Here is a 17197-nt window from a genome sequence, read left to right as displayed (position 1 = left end):
CTCTGGGACCCTTCCTGCCTCCAGTGATTCCTGAAAGATCACCACCAATGCCTCCACAAACTCCTCAGCAATCTCTTTTAGAACTATGCGGTGTAGTCCATCTGGTCCAGGCGATTTATCTACCTTCAGACCTTTCAGTTTCCCCAGAACCTTCTGCTTAGTAATGGTCACTACACTCACCTCTGCCCCTGGTTCTCCTGGAGTTCTGGCTTCCCACTGGTGTCTTCCACCAACACCCGGGTTCGAACCAGGCCCACTGTCCGTGTGGAGTTTGCACATTCTCCACCTGTTTGCGTGGGTTTTGCCCCCACAACCCAAAGATGTGCAGGATAGGTGGATTGGCCACGCTAAATTGCCCCTCAATTGGAAAAAATGAATTGGGTACTCTAAATTTTTTTATTTTTTTTTATAAACGTAGACATGACTGCTGATGTTGGAGAAGAGTGCTGGGCTGTCACGGATGGGAGGGGTATATGTCAGAACAGCTGGAGTTAAGTACATTAAAGAAAACATTTGGAAGGACGGAGCTGGAGGCAGACCTTATGGGGTTTCTAGTCAGGCTCTGAAATCAAAGGGAGCATGGCCTCACTTGAAACACGCCTCACTCCTAGGCCTCACCACAGGTGGTTCCTGCTGTAGCCTGCAAATAAGGCAAGAAGGTATTTTTAATCGCAGTCACTGGGGTGCTCCTCCACTTCATCGTTTACGGTCATCAATTTACTGGGTCATCAATTTGGCAGTGCATCATATGGCAAGTCTTCCATCTTCAGACGATCAAGTTATAACAGTATATGAATGGGTCAGAATTCTGGGGATGCGGATATCAGGTTGGCTCTTTAAAAGAATAACTCAATTACTATGGTCTGTCTTCTTTAATTTCGGTTTCATCTCATTTATGTAATTAGTGCAGTTATTTTTCCTCGAGCTTTGAACACACTATCATGGTAGGCCTTATCTTTAGGTGCCTGGCTGCTGCATTGTTTATCTGTCTCCAATAAAGCATTTGTTTTGCTGGCTAAGTTACGGAGGAAACAGATGTTTAAAGCCACATTGATTGGGCGTTGAGGAACTGGTCCTCGTCCACCATATTGCTACGTCAGCTGTAAGTTATCAGCACACATTTAAAGCAACATTTCACACAAAGAATAAGAGGGAACTTGTTGGACCGTGACATTCGTAATTACCTATTCTGTCACCGAGTTAAAAACCAGTTCCAGAATTCAGTTTGTGGTTCAAAAATGGAATATGGAGGCATGAATTTTGTTATTCTCAATAATTATTAAAGAAAAAAGATTTGTGGTTAGGAATGCAAACAGATGAAGCACAGCCGCAACCTGGATCCCCAAAATAATAATTACTCAATTATCAACAGCCTTGATTAGCCAAAGGGGTGAGGAGCAGCAGCAAGTACAATCAGAAAATTGTTTCAGAACAATTAAAATTCACTTGAAAAAATATATGGTTGGGCAGCACGGTGGCGCATTGCTGCCTACGGCGCTGAGGACCCGGGTTCGATCCTGGGTCACTGCCTGTGTGGAGTTTGCACATTCTCCCCGTGTCTGCGTGTGTTTCACCCCCACAACCCAAAGATGTGCAGGTTAGGTGGATTGGCCACACTAAATTGCCCCTTAATTGGAAAAAAAGTAATTGGGTACTCTAATTTTTAAAAAAATATATGCTTGAAGGTTCAGTTTGCAAAAAGGGTAATTTCACAAATTGTTCAACTCCACCAAAATGATTCAGTCTGAATTCATAATTGCATCAAACATACAATTGAATCAGCTGTAGACCAAGTTGCTTACAGCATTTCACACTCCAAAACTTTTAAATAATACAGCACTTGTAAAATTTGTATATTCTCAATACACACATAAATACAGCTCTAACAGCTTTCCGAAGCTTAACATATATATCAAAGATTTTCAACAATCCATTTCTGGGTTACTCACCTGATGCCTCCTGTCATGTACAGGTACATCCAATGTATTGTATTCTGCAAACCCTATATAGGAATGAAATATTAAACAATTAAGTTTTAAACTTTAAAATACACATTGAAAACAGAAGGTGCACTCTAAATTTCCATCTGCGTTTGTGGCTGTCCAAGTGATAAACTTGAAAACTTCTCATAGCTAGCAACAGGTCTATGCACTGTATGGGACACAAAATAATAATAATAGCTTATTGTCACAAGTAGGCTTCAATGAAGTTACTGTGAAAAGCCCCTAGTTGCCACATTCCGGTGCCTGTCCGGTATTGGAATTGAACCCGCGCTGCTGGCATTGTAGGAAAATAAACATCAGCAAAATCTAATTAGCCCACCAAATGCTTTCTTGAGCTTCACAACAGTAAACAAGGTTTCATTTTATATGTATTACTTCAGGTATCACTAGCATTGGGTGACAATGTACATATAGTTGCAATTTGTCTTTAAAAAACACTAATCAAGTACCTAGAAAGCCACACCAAACTGGCGCTATTAAAAGGCAATATAGAATATGAATATTTTTTTTTTTTTTTTAAATATAAAGAGTACCCAATACTTTTTTTTCCAATTAAGGGGCAATTTAGCGCGGCCAATCCACCTAGCCTGCAGGGAGAGAATGTGCAGACTCCACAAGGACAGTGACTCACGCCGGGATCGAAGCCGGGTTCTCGGCGCTGTGAGGCAACAGTGCTAACCACTGCATCACCATGCCGCCTGATATTCTCCAAATATTAGGTGCCTCATTTCTTATTTACAGGCAACATTTCTCTATAATTTATGCTGTGATTTTATCTTGCACTAACCAATCATCTCCTGCACTAGAAGCCATGAATTGGAAAGGAAAACAAAATAGTGGAAAAATAACAGGTCAGCCAGTATGCTTCTGATAGAGGGCCCAACACACAACACTGCCCAGAACTTGGTTTCATATACTGTATATTTCCAGTTTTATTTCTAAGACTCTTCTGAAGTTTTGCTGACTTAAGGTTCTTTTCCCATTTAATAATCCTGGTCCAGCCACTCAACTCATTCAATAAACAAACTACTGGATTCCAACCAATATAAGGGCTCTCAACATCTCACCGCAGACTTTCTTACAAGTGCAAATGTTTACGTGAGGATTTCACTTTGATCAGTAAACATATTCAACATAATACTACTCAAAATCAGATAACCTTGCAAGTTTGGTCATCATGCAATAACCATAAAGTATGTCCAACATGAAAAGACAACATTGCAGTATTTTAGAAATGCATGGAGGGGGCTTTTGCAGATACAAGCCAAAGCAAAATTCTTACTCAGCTGTCATCCCTTCAGATAATGAACATGTTGGAACATTTATTTGGAAAAGCATCTGGATTTGATAATCGCTTCATAAATCATTGAAATGAAATGAAATGAAAATCGCTTATTGTCACGAGTAGGCTTCAATGAAGTTACTGTGAAAAGCCCCTAGTCGCCTCATTCCGGCGCCTGTTTGGGGAGGCTGGTACGGGAATTGAACGGTGCTGCTGGCCTGCCTTGGTCTGCTTTAAAAGCCAGCGATTTAACCCAGTGTGCTAAACCAGCCCCGAGGGCTAAGCCATACAGATCACGATCGTCCCAAAATTTGATTCCCTTGTCTGTACTAAATTATCTAATTTCAGTTGCAGGACAAGAAAAGGCACAATTGGTTTCAGTACCTTTAGTTAGGAAAAATAAAAGGTAAATCAAGCTCCTGTTCACGATCCTGACCTAGTAAACCCTACTAAAAATACTAGGGTCAGGGTCACTTTGATCCCTGCTGATATTGTGTAAATATATGGACATCAGGCAAGGGCATGACTATATTCAGCTATGAAATCAATGGAGATGAGTAGCACATAATTTAGATGGTCACTCAAATGAGTTGCCAGAGTGCCATACCCAGAGAACTATATTACTCATGTGTCTCTAGCTTCAGAAAAGGAGAAATAGAGGGAAACTGGATCAGAGTGGGGAAGTGATGCTTAACATTATTTTACATATTCCAAAGAGATTTATTTAACTGTTCTGCATGAGGTTAACTTTGGTGGGGAAAGTGATCCAAAAGTTAGCATTTTATAATTCCAGGCATCAAAAAAAGAAACGAAGCACACTTTTGCCATTCTATCATTTCTCTAAAATACGGAGTTCTTGTGCATATTTATTTACTCATGGATTGATAAACCATATTGTGATCTATCTACTTGGAAATGTGTTTTCAAGTTCAAAACTTCGAAGTGGTTATTGGAATGAGGGTTCATCTTTAGCTTGTGCTACACGAGATGGGCTACACCCAGGGCTGCTCACCTGGGACATTTTGTCTTTGTTCATCTTTGGACAATTTTGCTGGGGAATCAGCTTGGGGGGCAGTAATGGGAACAGCCAGGCATAAAAGCAATTCAAAAAAATTTTTTTTAACATTTTTTTTAAATATACGTCCCATTATGTGTGTTTCCAGGTCAGGATAAGGTCAAAATTTGACCAATGTGGTCTTTAATAATCGGTCAAAGAATTTAATATTCAAAAACAAGTGATTGAGAACAATTTTCCCTTTTGAGATCTGATGGCTTCACAACACTACTAATTCAATTAACACAACCAGCGGAGAATTCACAGCCATTTGCTTGTTGAAGCAAATTATATGATATGATTTATAAGGCTCCAACTACACCGGCTTTCCTAAGCAATTTGAGATATATTTTTGTTTTAAAATATTTTTATTCTCCTCCTTTTTCACATTTTCTCCCGCATTTACACCCATCAACAATAAACAATAATCAGCAAGATATGTCAGTCCCCATAATAACAATGATCCCACCTACCCACCAACCCCTAAACATCAGCCCGCATGTTTACATCAACAAATGACAAAAAGGAATCACCATCGTCACCCTTAATCCACACAGCCAGCCCCCCCCCCCCCCCCCCCTAATGTTTGATGTTATCCAGTTCTTGAAAGTGCATAATAAATAGTGCCCATGACATGTAGAACTCCTCCGAACTTCCCCTCAGTTCGAACTTAACCTTCTCAAGGGTCAAGTATTCCAACAGGTCCCCCGCCAAGCCAGGGCACTGGGTGGAGAGGCTGCTCTCCATCCCAGCAGGATCCGCCTTCAGGCGATCAACGAGACGAAGGCTATGACATCTGCCTCCGCACCAGTTTCCAACCCTGGCTGGTCCGACACCCCGAATATGGCCTCCCGGGGACCCGGGTCCAGTTTCACACGCACCACCTTGGAAATTACCCTAAACACCTCCTTCCAGTACTCCCCTAGCTTTGGACAGGACCAAAACATATGAACGTGATTAGCAGGCCCTCCCCCGCAACGCTCACACACATCCTCTACTCCTTCAAAAAATCGGCTCATCCTCAGCCTCGTGAGGTGCGCTCTATATACCACCTTCAGCTGTATCAGCCCCAACCTCGCACACGAGGTGGAGGCATTCACTCTCCAGAGCAACTCACCCCCTCCTCTATAACCTCTCCCAGCTCTTCCTCCCACTTTGCTTTGATCCCTTCCAGTGGTGCCTTATCCTCTTTCAAAATAGCTCCGTACACCGTTGACACTGCCCCTTCTCCAGTCCCCTTGTCGCCAACACCTCCTCCAGCAATGTGGAGGCCGGTTCCTCTGGGAAGCTCTGTATCTCCTTCCTGGCAAAACCCCGAACCTGCATGTACCTAAACACTTCTCCCTGCTCTAGCCCATACTTCGCTTCCAGCTCCCTCAATCCTGCAAACCGACACTGAAGAAACAAATCTTTTAGCGTCTTAATCCCCCTCTCTTCCCATTTCCGAAAACTTCCATCCCACCTCCCTGGCTCAAATCTGCGGTTCCCCCGAATCGGCATTTTCCTTGACCCTACCCCCAACCCGAAGTGTTGGCGAAACTGCCTCCAGATTTTCAATGAAGCTGTTATTACCAGACTCCCTGAATATTTCCCCAGAGCTATCGGGAGCGGCGCTGTTGCTAGTGCCTTCAGCCCCGACCCCCTGCACAAACTCTCCTCCATTCTGCCCCACTGAGAATCAACCCCTCTGACCCAGCTCCGCACCTTCTCCACATTCACCGCCCAGTAGTAGTACAACAGGTTCGGGAGACCCAACCCCCCTGCCTGCCTTCCCCTCTGTAGCAGCACCTCTCTCACTCTGGCCACCTTCCCTCCCCATATGAATGAGGTAATCCTTCCCTCAATCTCCCTGAAAAAAGACTTTGGCAGAAAAATCGGTAGGCATTGAAAAATGAACAGGAATCGTGGCAACACATTCATTTTAACCGCCTGTACCCGACCCACCAGTGAGAGGAAGGCCGTCCCACCTTGCCAGATCGGCTTTCACTCTTCCCACCAAACAAGTGATGTTGTACCTGCGAAGTCTCCCCCACTCCCGGGCAACCTGCACCCCCAGATACCTAAAATAAGTCCCTGCCCTACGGAATGGCAGCCCCCCCACCCCTGGCCGAGATACCACAAAATACTCACTCTTGTCCAGGTTCAGCTTGTACCCCAAGAAAGACCCAAATACCCGCAATAGCTCCAATATTCCTCCTATCGACGCACTCGGTTCCGACACATACAGCAGCAAGTCGTCGGCATATAAGGACACCCTATGCTCTATCCCCCCCCCCCGCACTATTCCTTTCCATGCTCCCGAACTTCTCAATGCGATGGCCAACGGCTCAATCGCAAGTGCAAACAGCAGGGGGGGGACATAGGACATCCCGGTCTCGTCCCACGGTGGAGAGAAAAGTATCTCGAACTGATATTATTTGTGCGGACACTCGTCTTCGGCTCCTTAGATAATAGCTTTACCCAGTTCACAAACCTTGGTCCAATCCCAAACCGCTCCAGCACTGCCATCAGGTACCCCCATTCTACCCGATCAAACGCCTTCTCGGTGCCCAATGCCACAACTACCTCTGTTTCCTTCCCTTCCGCCGGTGCCATAATGATGTTCAAAACCCTCCTAATGTTCGAAAACAGCTGCCTCCCTTCCACGAACCCCATCTGATCCTCCCCTATCACCTTCGGGAAGCACTCCTCCGGCCTACCGCCAGTACCTTCGCCAACACTTTTGCGTCCACATTCAGAGGTGATATGGGCCGATACGACCCACACTCCGTCGGATCCTTATCTTTTTTTAAGCAACAGTGAAATCGATGCCTGCCCCAAAATGTGCGGCAACACCCCCTTCCCTATCGCCTCCTCAAACATCCCCACCATCAGGGGTGCCAACCTATCCTTGAATTTTTGATAATATTCCACCGGAAACCCACCCGGCCCTGCCACCTTCCCTGACTGCATCCTCCCAATCGCATCCTTTATCTCCTGCTCCACTATCGCTCCTTCTAAAGTAGCCCTGTCCCCCTCCCCGAGCCTTGGGTACTCCAACCCATCTAGAAATTCCTGCAACTCACGGTCTCCCCCGGGTGGCTAACTTGTACAACCTCCCATAAAACTCCTCAAAAACCTTGTTAATCAGCACTGGAGCCACCACCAACTTCCCTGCCCTATCCCTCACCTGAAGAATTTCCCTTGCCGCTGCCTCCCTCCGGAGCAGACCTGCTGACATACTTATCTCCATGTTCATAAACTGCACCCCTTGCTCGTCTCAGTTGGCGCACCACCTTCCTGGTGGACAGTCGGTCGAAGCTCGCCTGTAGTTCCTTCCTCTTTTCCAGCTTTGCCGGGTCCCCATTCTCTGCATACCTCCTATCTACCTCCAACATCTCATCTATTACCATCTGCCACTGCAACTTCTCCTCTTTGTCCACCCTGGCCTTAAACAAAATCACCTCACCCCTCACCACCGCCTTTAGAGCCTCCCAGACGACTGCCTTCGACACGTCACCCGTACAATTGAAACCTACATATTCCTTAATTACCTTTTCAATTTTCTCACAGAACACTTGGTTGCCCAAAAGCCCCACATCCAGTTTCCACCCCGGTCTCTGCGCTACCCCTTTCTCCAGCACCATATCCACCCAATGTGGAGCGTGATCTGACACTGCAATTGCAGAGTATTCCGACCCCTTGACTCCAGCCAGCAAAGCCTTCCCAACCACAAAAACGTCGATCCGCGCGTATACCTTATGGACCGCTGAGAAAAAAAAAAAAAAAAGAGTACTCCCATTCCCTTGGGTGCAGGAACCTCCAAGGGTCCACCCCTCCCATTTCCACCATTAGCCCAGCCAGCGCCTTCGCCCCCCCCGATGGGACCAGCGAGCGCGGCCGTGATCTGTCCAACCTTGGCTCCTGCACCAAGTCCCAGTTCCCCCCCCCCCCCCCCAAATCAGCTCCTGCGTGTCCAAGTCAGGAATAGCCCCAAACATCTTCCTCGCGAATCCCACATTGTCCCAATTGGGACCGTATACACTTAACAGCGCCACTAACCTCCCCTCCAATGCCCCTGTCACAATCACATATCTACCCCCCTGATCTGCCACCACCTTCTCCATCTGGAAGCGTATTATTTTGCTGACCATTACCTCTACCCCTCGAGCCTTCCATCAAATCCAGAGTGAAACACCTGACTAACCCAGCCCTTTTTAAGTCTCACCTGGTCCTTCACCCTCAAGTGAGTCTCCTGCAGCATTGCTACATCGGCTTTCAAACTTTTAAGATGCGCAAGCACCCTTGACCTCTTGAGCGGACCTCCTAACCTTCTCACGTTCCACATGACTATCCTAACTGGGGGTCTCTCACCCTCCCACCCTTCTTATCCACCATCACCATACCACCGGGCCCTGACCCGCCCCTGTCCATTGTTAACATCTAACCCCTTCCCCCTCTCCCAAGAACCCCCCCTACAAAAACATCCCCCACCATCCATCCCTTCCCCCGCTCTCGCTCGCCTCGTAGGCCCATTGAAGCCTGTTATCCAGGCTCCAACGTCCGCAGCCCACCCCCGTTCACTAAGTGACTTTAGATAGCTAGCGCGGGTGGGCTCCCCCCACCAAGACCTCTCACCCCCTTCCACCCAGTCCCAGGGAAATGAACACCAAAACAAACCCAACAATCCAACCCCTACAATTCACTAACATAACATATAACCGTCGCAACACAGAACGCCATTAACTTGAACTCTGTAACAATGCAAAGAGAAGTAAATTGCAATACAAATCAGCAAAAAGAAAGTTGTAACATTTATACATTTTCCAGCCGCTCAAACACAGTCCATAGTCTCTCTTCCAGTTCCGCTCTTCACGTCTGTCCCAAGCCTTCTGCCCTCACGAACGCCTCAGCCGCCTCCGCTGTCTCAAAATAAAAGTCTTTGGCGTTATATGTTACTCTCAATTTCGGCGGGTACACCACACCAAAATCGCACCCCCTTGTACAAAGCCGCCTTCACGCGCCCAAACGCCGCTCGTCTTTTTGCCAACTCCACCCTCAAGTCCTGGTAGATCCGAACCGCAGTACCATCCCACAGCACCTCACGCTTCTGCTTCGCCTAGCTTAATACCTTCTCCTTCATGCAAAACTTATGGAAGCAGATAATTACTGACCTTGGCGGCTCGTTCGCTTTGGGCTTTGGCCTTAATGATTGATGAGCTCGGTCTAGCTCGTACAGGGTGGGGCTCTCACCCTCCCCCATCAGCTCCACCAATTTCTTAGCGAAGTATTGCGTTGGCCTTGAGCCCTCTGTCCCTTTGGGCAAACCCACAATTCTCATATTGTGCCGCCTTGAGCGGTTTTCCAAATCTTCCAGCTTTGCTCGGAGTCCTCTGTTAACCTCCACCACCCTCCGCATCTCATCCCCCATCGAGGTGACCTGGTCGCTGCGCGTGACACGGCCTCCTCCACCTCCTTCATCTTCTCGCCCTGCTCTCTCACCTCGGCTGATGCCTTTGCCACCTCCACCCTCATCGGGCTGATTGCCTCCTCCACCAATGACCTCAACACGACCGCCGTCTCTTTCCTCAAGGGCTCCATGTACCTCACAAACTGTTTTTCCAGCTCCACCGCCATCACCTCGTGGTCAACTTCTCCACCGTATGTAGTGCGGCCCCACCTTGCAGTTTGGCTTCTGCCATCCTGTCAACACTTTTGATAGTCTTCTCCTTCAGCGGCGAACCCGCGTTTTCTCCTTTCTTCGACGCTGCTCTTCGCATCCTTTAGCGGCTTATTGTTTTTTTATCTTCTTTCTTTTCTCCTCTCTCCCCCTTCACCCTCCTGTCCTTCATCAATCTGACTTATCTTTTTTTTTTTAAAAAGGGGGAGAGAAAATTTTTTTTACCAAACTTCCTTAAACCTTCTTTCTTTCTCCTCTGCATTCACCCAGAGCTCCCCCGGGACCAGGCTTCAGCCTTCTTTCTTCCTCCTAGGTGGGAGCCATCCGACGTGGAGCACCCTCCCTACATGATACCCTGGCCTCGGGCCTGCCACCTCGGCAGCCTCGTAGCTCCGCCCCCGCTGCTCTGACCTCGACGCCGCCCCGGGCCTAGCGCCTCAACCACCGCCGCCCGACACTCGCGCAGGGTTCTTCGCCGGTTTTTAAACCGGCCCCGCTGGCTGCTCGTGACGGCCCCAAAGGCCGACGATAGTCAGGGGGTGCGTGAAGACTCGGGTATTTCCCCGAAATCGCCGTGAATCGCGGCCACCAGCGGGAGCTCTTATTGCTGCGGCCACCCTGCTCGCCCACGCCACCAGAAGTCCCTATTATACCAGTTTAGTCAGCATTGCAATACACGAGTGTGGCATTGATTGACGTCCAATTGTTTATCTTTTTTGCAACCTGCTGGAATCCGTGAACCATGCCTATATAGATTGTTTTAGACTGCACCCACTTTTCAGTTATTTTAAAAACCTTTTGTTGCAGTTTTCTTTGCACTTCAGCCCCACGCTCCTGATCTATCGCAATTTGATATTAGTAGGTTTATTGAACCAAGACTGTTAAATTGCACAGAAAGTCATACTCACTTGTATCATTGAAAGGTACTTTTTCTTGAATAATACTTGTTGACTGGTCTAATCGACTACCCAAGTCTGTGTGGATATTCTTTAGCTGCTGCTGGCTGTATTAAAAGAGATTAATTTGAAATGTTTCACAACATGTGCAATGCTGCAAAACTTTCAGCAATAACAAGCAAAGCAATACAGCACAAGCCACAACTCTGTCTCACCATTCTTCAGTCCGAAGTCTACATTCTTTTGCTTCTCTTTCCAATGAGTGCGATTTCACCTGTGGAAAATATTCCATATTTTCAATAGGTTTATGAATCCTTTCATAGCCAAATTTATTCTAAAAATTCCTGCTGTGCATGTAATTACAGTCGTCAAATGTGCTTGTTGCCTTTCTAAATGACCCCCTTGCCTTGGGTAATATCTAACACCTGTAAGTGAGCCTGGAGTCCTCTGGACCTGCGAACCTCTGCTCTATCTCCAGCCACATGTTCCTATCCAAAGTCCTTGACCAGATTTGTCACCTCCCAAACACATGCCTTCTTTTCAGCCAATCCCAAAATTGATCTCCAATCAGGACTTCACCAGTCATGCTAATAACTTGTTGCAAATGATATCTTGTTACTGTCAATTTTTGTTCATGGTCCTCACTCCAAGCTTTGACAGTACCATAGAAACCTCATTAAAAGCTTAATTTAAGTTAGTGGGACTGCCCTCGCTTCTTTCCACTCTTATCTAAATCATCATAACCAAATTAGTTTCTAGGAATTATTTCTGTTCCTTCGCGTGCACTTTGGGACAGGCAGTGGTGTTGTGGCAATATCACCTGACTAATAATCCAGAGATCCAGAGTAATGCTTTGGGGATACGGATTAAAATTCCACCACTGCAGCTCGTGGAATTTAAATTCAACTAATAAATCTGGATTTATTTTTTTTTAAAAAGCTAATTTGGTAATAGTGGTAAAACCATTGTGGATTGCGGTTCACTTGTGTCCTTTAGGGAAGGAATTCTACCATCCTCACTTGGTCTGGTCTACATGTGACTCCAGACCCACAGCAATGTGGTTGACTTCTAAATGCCCTCTGAAATGGCCTAGCAAGCCACTCAGTTTAATGAAACTACTACAAAGTCTAAAAGGAATGAAATCATATGGATCACGCAGCAATCGACAACTGCAAAACCAGCCCAGTTGACTCTGCAAACTCATCCTTACTAACATGTTGGGACTTGGGAGAGCTGCCGCACAGACGAGTCAAGCAATGGCCTGGCATTGTCTGCAAGGAATGATTCCATAACTATGACCATCTCCCAAACATCACCATTACCAACCCTACCCCACCCCACCAGCAGGACAGACCCAGCGGAGGTGGCAGCACAGTGGTGAGGGGGCTGCCTTAGAGTTCATAATATTGACTCTGGACCCCACGATGTCTCACGGCATCAGATCAAACATGAACAAGGACATTTCCTGTTGGTTACCAGCTGCCACGTCCCTCCGCATAGCTGATGGATCATTACTCCATGTTGAATAACAACTGGAAGGAGCACAAAGGATGCCAAGAATACAGAACATAGAAGATACTCTTGTGTCCATCTCCAAGGGCTGAATTTATGGCCTCACCACGGTAGGGACACGACTGTAAAAGTGCAGCGAGCCAATTCAAGAGTCCACTGACTTCAGTGGGAGTGGGGCTGTAAAATTCCACTCCCAAGAGTGGCTTGGTAACACCACTACTGAGCCCTAAAAGACAGTGAGTGGACAGACTAGGTGGAGAGAGAAGCAAGAGGGGAAATCCGACTTGACCTTATCCTCACCATCTACCTATCGCAGATGCGTCTGTCCATGTATTTAGTTGCCCGAGCCCCACAATTTGGATGCCACGCTTGAACCTCCTGTGCATCTCCAAGAACATTACTTCCCCTTAAAATCCACCTCTTTGATCAAGCGTTTTTTTTGATAAAGTATTATTGGTCAGATTTTCACCATACAAAAAAAATCAACTCCAGCAATACAAAACCAAGCCCAAAACAAACAACCCCCCCCACCCCCCCCAAACAATCAAAGGTAACTAACTCATGAAAAGGCATGAAGAACAAGTCCCAATTGTAGAACCCCATTTTCATCCCCTCAGCCCGAACTTCATCTTCTTCAGGGTCAAAAACTCCAGCAGGTCCCCTCGCCACGCCGAGGCACAGGGTGGAGAAGCTGACCAACCCCCCCACCCCCCCCCCCCCCCACTCTCTTCCCCCCCTCCCTCTCGCTCTCTTCCCCCCCTCCCTCCCTCTCGCTCTCTTCCCCCCCCCCTCCCTCTCGCTCTCTTCCCCCCCCCTCCCTCTCGCTCTCTCTTCCCCCCCTCTCCCTCCCTCTCGCTCTCTTCCCCCCCCTCTCGCTCTCCTCCCCCCCCCCTCTCACTCTCTTCCCCCCCCCTCCCTCTCTTTCCCCCCCCCCTCCCTCTCCTCTTCCCCCCCCTCCCTCTCTTCTCCCCCCCCCTCCCTCTCTTCTCCCCCCCCTCCCTCTCTTCTCCCCCCCTCCCTCTCTTCTCCCCCCCCCTCCCTCTCTTCCCCCCCCCTCCCTCTCTTCCCCCCCCCTCCCTCTCTTCTCCCCCCCCTCCCTCTCTTCTCCCCCCCCCCTCCCTCTCTTCTCCCCCCCTCCCTCTCTTCTCCCCCCCCTCCCTCTCTTCTCCCCCCCCCTCCCTCTCTCCCCCCCCCCCTCCCTCTCTTCCCCCCCCCTCTCCCTCTCTCCCCCCCCCCTCTCCCTCTCTCTCCCCCCCCCCCCCTCCCTCTCTTCCCCCCCCCTCCCTCTCTTCTCTTCCCTTCCCCCCCCCCCCCCCCCCCCCCCCCAAACGAACAATCAGTGAGGCGAAGGCCAAGACATCTGCCTCCGCTCCTACCTGCAACTCGGACTGGTCCAACACTCCGAATAGGATTTGTAGGGACTGGGCTCTACGTTCACATGCAAGACCCCTGAGATTGTACAGAACACGGTGCTCCAAAATCTTTCCAGCTTCAGGCAGGACCAAAACATGTGAACACGGTTCACAGGGTCCCTCACGCATCGCTCACAGGCATCCTCCACCCCCTCGAACAGCCGGCTCATCCTTGATTTTGTGAGGTGCGCCCTATACACTACCTTCAGCTGCATCAGCCCCAACCTCACACAAAGTCAAAGCATTTATCCTCTGCAGCACCTCACACCAGAGTCCCTCTTCCAGCATCCCCCCCCCCCCCCCCCCGCAACCACCCCCAATCGCCTTCATCCCCTCCATGGACACCCTATCCTCCTCCAGGATCTTCCCGTAGATCAAAACAACCTCCCTCTCCAACCCCACCTTGGACAGCATTGCCTCCAATAACGAGGAGGCAGGCGCTATCGGGGAAACCTTTCTTGCAAAGTCCCGAACCTGCATGTACCTAAACCCTTCCTCCTGCGCCAACCCATACTTCTCTCCCAACTCCTCGGCGCACAAATCGCTCCCCAAGGAACAATCCTTCATTTCCTTAATCCCCCTCTTGTCCCAACCCTGAAACATCGCATCCATCCTCCCCGGCTCGAACTATTTACTCTCCTGGTCAGCACCTCCCCGATCCAGCTCCCCCGATCCAGCTCCCAGCTTTAAGCGCTGCCCCCAAATCTTCAACGCAGCCACTACTACTGGACTCACCGAGTACTTTCATGGAGCCATCGGAAGCGGCGCGGTCGTCAGTGCCTGCAACCCTGACCCCCTACATAAGCTCGCCTCCATCTTTACCGACAGATCCCCTCTCCCCCTCCTTGCTCCACACCTTCTCCACATACACCGCCCAAGAATAATACCGCAAGTTTGGGAGGCCTAATTCTTCCCGTCTGTCCCCTCTGCAAAACTATCCCTCTAATCCTGGCCACCTCCCTTCCTTCCTCTTCCCCGCCACCCCACCCCACCAAATGAACAAGCAGATCAACTTGTCCACCCCCCTGAAGGAGGATTTGGGTAAAAAGACTGGTAGATATTGAAGTAAAATAATAACTTCCTGCACTTGGCCCGCAAACAGCAGAAGGAGATTGCCCCACCTTGAAAAATTGACGCTCACCCTCCCACCAAGCTAGTGAAATTATTCTTCCGGAGCCCTCCCCAATCTCAGGCAACCTGCACCCCAAATTACTAAAATGGGATGCCGCCAAGCGGAATGGCAGCCCCCCACCCCGCTCCTACTCCTGGCGGGGAGACCATAATATACTTTCCCAAATTCAATTTATACCGAGAACACCCCAAATCTCTAAAGCAGCACTATTATACTCTCCACCAATGTGCTCAGTTCCAAATATACAGCAGCAGGTCATCAGCCTATAGGGACACACTATGCTCCTAGAAGCTTGCCCCCCCTCGAAGCTTGCCCCATCTTTTGCGGCAAGACACCCCTACCTATCGCATCCTCAAACATTCCCACCATTAATGGCACTGGGTCACCCGCATACTTCCCATCCACCTCCAAAATTCCCTGCCCCCTCAATCACCTTCTGATCTCATCACAAAAGCTCTGGTCCACTACAACCCCACATCCATTCTCCAACCCAGCCTCTGGGCTATCCAGTTCTCCAAAGCCACATCCAACCAATGCGGAACATGATCCAAAATCATGATTGCAGAGTACTCCGACCCTCCAAACCCCAGCCAATAGCACCTTCCCCACCATGTAGCAGGGAGGAAAACAAATACTCCCGTTCCCTCGGGTGCAAGAACATCCGCGGGTTCACTCCTCCAAGTGCGCAGTGTTGACTCAATGGGCCGATTGGCCTCCTTCTTTCTGCACTGCAAATTCTATGATTCTCCCGTCTCTCTCTCGCTCTCTCATGAGCCATGCAACTGGGCAGCGAACGCGGCGGAGACCTGTCCACCATTGGCTCCTGCACTATGTTCTAATCTCCCTACGATCACTTGTGGGTATCCAGGCCCGGGATAGCACCCAGCTCCATCTTCACAAACCCCTCATCGTCCCACTTGGGGTCATATACACGTGCTAGTGCCACCAATCTATCACAATCACAAACCTGTCTCCCAATCCACCATCACCTTCTCCATCTGAAGCCTCACCCGTTGCCCACAGATACTGATACCTGCTATTGTACCCCAAGTGGAACACCTGACTCACCCAACTCTTCCTAAGCCTCACATGATCCTTCACCCTCAGATGGGTCTCCTGCAGCATCACCATGTCAGCCTTTAAGCTCTTCAAATGTGTAAAACCCCTCGATCCCTTAATCGGTTCCCCTAACCGCCTCACGTTCCACGTCACTATTCTGACCGGCAGTTGACCAGGTTCCAATGATAGCGGCCCCTCTCCCACCACTCTCATTCACTAGCCAACCTTTGCTTGCCAATGCAGAGGCCCCTGCCAGACCCCTTCCTCCCAACCCCCTCCCCCATAACCCAGTCCCCAAAAAACAAGCAGAACCAGTGCAATACTGCAACCCAGAAAGCCACCATAACCCCAAAGCCCAATATTATTGTAACCAACTATTAACAACGGTAAACTGGGCAGCATGGTGGTGCAGTGGTTAGCATCGCTGCCTCACAGCGCCGAGGTCCCAGGTTCAATCCGGCTCTGGGTCACTGTCCGTGTGGAGTTTGCATATTCTCCCCGTGTTTGCGTGGTTAACACCTCCACAACCCAAAGATGTGCAGGCTGGGTGGATTGGCCACACTAAATTCCCCCTTAATTGGAAAAATTGAAGCTTCTTCGGTAGCTGAGGAAGTGCACCTAGGAAAGGAATGAGCTGCGGATGTATCAAGACCTGGGTACAGAACTGGCGAAGTGGGGGTTAGGTCAAGGCTGCCCTCTTCAAGAAGGGGGCGAAATTTAAAGTGCTGTATCCGGCCTGCCTCTGGGTGACTTTCCAAAAGCGAGAATATTATTTTGTACACCAGAGGAGGCAATGGAGTTTGAGGGACAATGGACTGGCAGGAGAAGGAGGACATTGAACTGAGGAGTTTGTGAGGAGGATTCTTTGGAAACTTTTCTCCTTGAAATGTTCCTGTGGTTTTGTGGCGGGGTGTTTTGAGGGCAGGTCCCACTCGCGGGGTAGGGGTATCAAGAGTGAGTGCACCTTTTGTTTTCTTTTGGGTGGGGCGGGGGGGGCTGCCATGCTAGCTGGGCAGGCTAGTCAATGGAAGTGCAGTGGGGCGGGGGGGGGGGGGGGGGGGGGGGGGGGGGGGGGGGGGGGGGGGTGTTTGTCAGGAGATAGACGCAGGGAAGGGGGATGGGGTTGTTGTTCCGGTGTGGGGGGGGTTGATCGGCAGTAAGGCCACGTGAGGGGGCTGAATGGGTCGG

General features: G+C 49.1%; 1 protein-coding gene across 1 annotated transcript in view; it reads right to left on the bottom strand.

Annotated features, from left to right (window-relative positions):
- The window catches only part of ppp1r21 (protein phosphatase 1, regulatory subunit 21), a 156176-nt gene that overhangs the window by 100207 nt on the left and 38772 nt on the right, over positions 1 to 17197 (bottom strand). Inside the window, 3 exon segments of the mRNA XM_072511215.1 lie at positions 1950 to 2002; positions 10907 to 11001; positions 11110 to 11168. Coding sequence (XP_072367316.1) covers positions 1950 to 2002; positions 10907 to 11001; positions 11110 to 11168 — 207 coding nt within the window.

This window comes from Scyliorhinus torazame, chromosome 1, assembly GCF_047496885.1.
Source record: "Scyliorhinus torazame isolate Kashiwa2021f chromosome 1, sScyTor2.1, whole genome shotgun sequence".
In the NCBI taxonomy this organism is placed as follows: domain Eukaryota; kingdom Metazoa; phylum Chordata; class Chondrichthyes; order Carcharhiniformes; family Scyliorhinidae; genus Scyliorhinus; species Scyliorhinus torazame.
The sequence above is the reverse complement of the archived record's forward strand: the minus strand, read 5'-3'. Positions and strand labels throughout refer to the sequence as shown.